The following is a 3500-nucleotide window of genomic DNA, read 5'->3' as shown; positions in this document are numbered from 1 at the left end:
CCGAGTCCCCGGCCGGGGTCCGCACCGCCGCCACCGACGCGCCCGAGCGCGTGCCCGAGGCCGTGTGCAGCCAGAAGCGCGGCGTGAAGGTGCTGAAGCAGGAGCTGGGCGGGCTGGGCATCAGCATCAAGGGGGGCAAGGAGAACAAGATGCCCATCCTCATCAGCAAGATCTTCAAGGGGCTGGCGGCCGACCAGACCCAGGCGCTGTACGTGGGCGACGCCATCCTGTCGGTGAACGGCGCCGACCTGCGGGACGCCACGCACGACGAGGCGGTGCAGGCGCTGAAGCGCGCGGGCAAGGAGGTGCTGCTGGAAGGTGAGGTGCGCGCGCTCGTGCACGCACACGCAGCCCGCGCCCTCACACCCTCGGGGCCGGGACGGGCGTGCGGGAAGGCGGTGGAGTTTGGCAACTCGTGCCCACCCAGGGTGTCGCCTGTCCCACGGCCCGGGCGTCCCCGGCCCCGCCCCGTGTGTGAGGCGCGTCTGAGCTCGGCGCTCCCGCGCTGTGTTCGTCTCCACCCGCGGATAATCCGAGCGCGGTGGAGGGGCGCCGGTGGCCCGGGAAATGGAGCGTAGGCGAGGAGACAGACCGCCCGCGGGCCGGGGACTCCTTGCCACGCTCACAGCTCTGCTTTGGCCCGACTGGCCGGCCCGCTGGGGCGCGACCCTGGGCGGAGCGGGCGGCCGGAGAGGCGGCAGGGTGGGAGCGCTCAAGTCCGCCCGCGTCTCCAGGCGCGCGTGCAAGCCGGCCGTGCGGGGAGCCGGGCCAAGCGCCCAGCGGGGCTGCAGCTTAGGCGCGAGTCACCTCCCCGCAGTGCCAGGCCGGTCGGTCCGGATTCCAGCTCCCTGTGGGTGGAAGGCAGGGAAGTGGGCTTCTCTCGCCTGCTTTTCCCCACGAGCCATTTCAGAGCCGCGTGGAATCAACTCTGGCTCTGAAACATGCAGGGAGGAAACTCAGACACGACCTCCTGAGGTCTGCTGTCCCTGGTCCCCTCGTTACTGACTGGTAATGAAAACCACCAGTTTGTACCTAAGCTGAGACGTGAGGGGACAAAGGGCGGCCGCAGGGTAGTAACCGGTTAAGCCTTTTTCTTTCCTGTGGGACTATTTCTCACTTGATCCCTGCTGCTCTCAGCGTCATGTTTCCCAGTCTCCGTGTCTGTAGACGGGGCTGACTGGGGTCCTGCATTCAGTCAACAACCGCTCTCGTGTAGGTGCCCAACGCAAGCGCAGAGTGCGTGCACGGAGGAGCTAGCTCTGGAGACGCCCTTCCAGGGGGACCTTGCCGTAGGGCACTGATGACGCCCCGGACTAAGGGCCGAGAACAGTTTCCTGCTCACCTAATTGTGGAGCTGGCACGAGACCCCGAGAAAGCTGACAGTTAGTTGGGAAGCCAACTTTGCCAGTTGTGTGACAGCTTGCGAAGCTCCCTGATGTGTGACGGCCCAGCCCCTGGCCTCTGACACAAAGGGTGTTTTGTTGTTGTCGCTCCTCGCTTGTCTGGAGGGTTTGTGGTGGCTTCCAATGGAATTGCCGCCCTGGGTCCAGCAGGTGGGAGGCTGCTGGCCCAGGCTTGATGATTAACATAAGGAAACTGACAACGGTTTTCCTGAGCTCGCTGTGTGTGTTGGCTTAGGTGACAAAAGGCAGGCGGGCCGGGTGAGTGTGGCGTGGACTCTAAACTGCTGGGCACCTGATCTGCCGGCAGTGGTTCCGGAGACACCAGGTGTGGGGACAGAAGGCAAGTCAGGCTTATTGAAGGCCTTGTCCTTTGTCCCGTCCCCGCTTTCCTGCTCCTGGGTTTCAGTTTGGTGAAATAATGACTTGCCAATGAGGTAAAAAAAAAAATACCTCTCCTCAAAAGAGGAAGAAAAGGGACCACCAGTAGTGAAAGTAAACTTAGAATTAGAAAAAAAAAAAAGCTGTCACATGACTTTCCTGAGTCGGGAACTGGAAAGTGAATTCTGTAAAAGCCTCCTCCTGACATTCCTAGGACAGGGCCCCTAAGTGACATTCACTATGGCTCCGTGGGGTGGTCTTATCCCCAGCCCGAGTTTTCAGAAACTGGCTGCTAATGTAAGACAGAAGTGCAGGCACTGCTCAAAACGCAGTGTCTCTTGCCAGGCGAGGCGGCGCACACCTGTAATCTTAGCACTCGGGAGGCTGAGGCAGGAGGATCAAGGTGAGGGCAAGGGCAGCCTGGGTTACATGGTGAGATTGTCTCAAAAAAAAAAAAAAAAAAAAAATCCCAAAATAAAACAAACAAACCCAGGCCCAGTGTCTTTTATTCTGTGCCGGAGTGTGTTGGCCCTTGGTGGCCCTCCATGGTAGCCTTCTTAAGCCATCAAGTCCAGAGTCGCGCCGTCACAGTTCTCTCTGTGGAAACCCAGCCCCCTCGGAGATTCCCGGATGAAGGGACTGCTTTGATTTTGAGGCAGGGTCTTGCTGTGTAGTCCAGGCTGGCCTTGAGCTCTCTATGTAAAGTCGGCTGGCCACACCTGTCTTCTTCAAAGGGGCTTCTTTGGAGCCACCTCCCAGGCTTTCTGAGCCCAGAGCTGCTTCCCTCAGAAACGCAGTGTTGGTTCTAGAATTTTCTCAAAAGAGAGGCTTTGGGAATGTAACCTGGTTGGGCTGGAGCTAGAAAGACGTGTTAAAGGTGTGTTTTGATGGAGAACGCACAGTTATTACTTAGATTGCTTTTTGTGTTTGTTGTTTGGGGGTAGGCATGGTTAGTGGAATTCCCCAACCACCACCCTTATGCACCCCATTTCTGGGCGTGCGCCGCCTAGTGGAGAGTTGCTGCCTCTGCAAGGTGAAACCCGAACAGCAAGTTTGGATGGCACATTCTAGCGCTAAATTCCCGGACTCCCGCCTCTGCGTCCTCATCTGCAAAACAGGAGTACGGAGACTGCCCGACCTGCTTGCTTTACAGTGCGGCCGTACCGAAGGGCACCCTGGGGGAGGGATTCATCCAATAAATGCCTGCTGTAGTTTTACAATTTAATGAAAGAAAAACGAACTTGCCTCTTCCAAGGGGGCTGTCCTTTCTTCTTCCTTTACTGGAGTAATAAGTTTCTTAGTTGGATTTTTTGATATTCAGTCTGTCATGCTGCCGGGCGTGGTGACACATGCCTGTAATCCTAGCACTTGGAAGCTGAGGCAGGAGGATGGCTGGGAGTTCAAGGCCAGCCTGGGTTACATAGTAAAACCCTGTCCCCTTATCCCCCCGCCCCCCAAAACCCTGTAAAACTGGGAGAGACCATTCCTCTGGGAGTCATCGACGTAAAACAGAATCTGAGAAGAGAATCAAGCCTACACCTACCATTTCATGAGCACTTAAAATACATGCCAGGCTTTCCTGGGACTTATGCCTGTTGCGCCTAGAGGAATCCCAGGGGGAAACAAGTTCAGACACAAGGTCACTGGTTAGAGTAATAGTGACACAGCCAGGAGGCTCTCAGATGGAGCTGACCTTTAGCCTCTTAGCAACACTGCGCA

General features: G+C 57.4%; 1 protein-coding gene across 1 annotated transcript in view; it reads left to right on the top strand.

Moving 5' to 3' along the window:
- The window catches only part of Sntb1 (syntrophin, beta 1 (dystrophin-associated protein A1, 59kDa, basic component 1)), a gene marked incomplete at its 5' end in the record, with an annotated part of 222122 nt that continues 218622 nt past the window's right edge, over window positions 1-3500 (top strand). The window contains 1 exon segment of the mRNA XM_013512818.1: window positions 1-318. Coding sequence (XP_013368272.1) covers window positions 1-318 — 318 coding nt within the window.

This window comes from Chinchilla lanigera, unplaced genomic scaffold (assembly GCF_000276665.1).
Source record: "Chinchilla lanigera isolate Chin_1 unplaced genomic scaffold, ChiLan1.0 scaffold00016, whole genome shotgun sequence".
NCBI classification, from domain to species: Eukaryota; Metazoa; Chordata; class Mammalia; order Rodentia; family Chinchillidae; genus Chinchilla; species Chinchilla lanigera.
The sequence above is the reverse complement of the archived record's forward strand: the minus strand, read 5'-3'. Positions and strand labels throughout refer to the sequence as shown.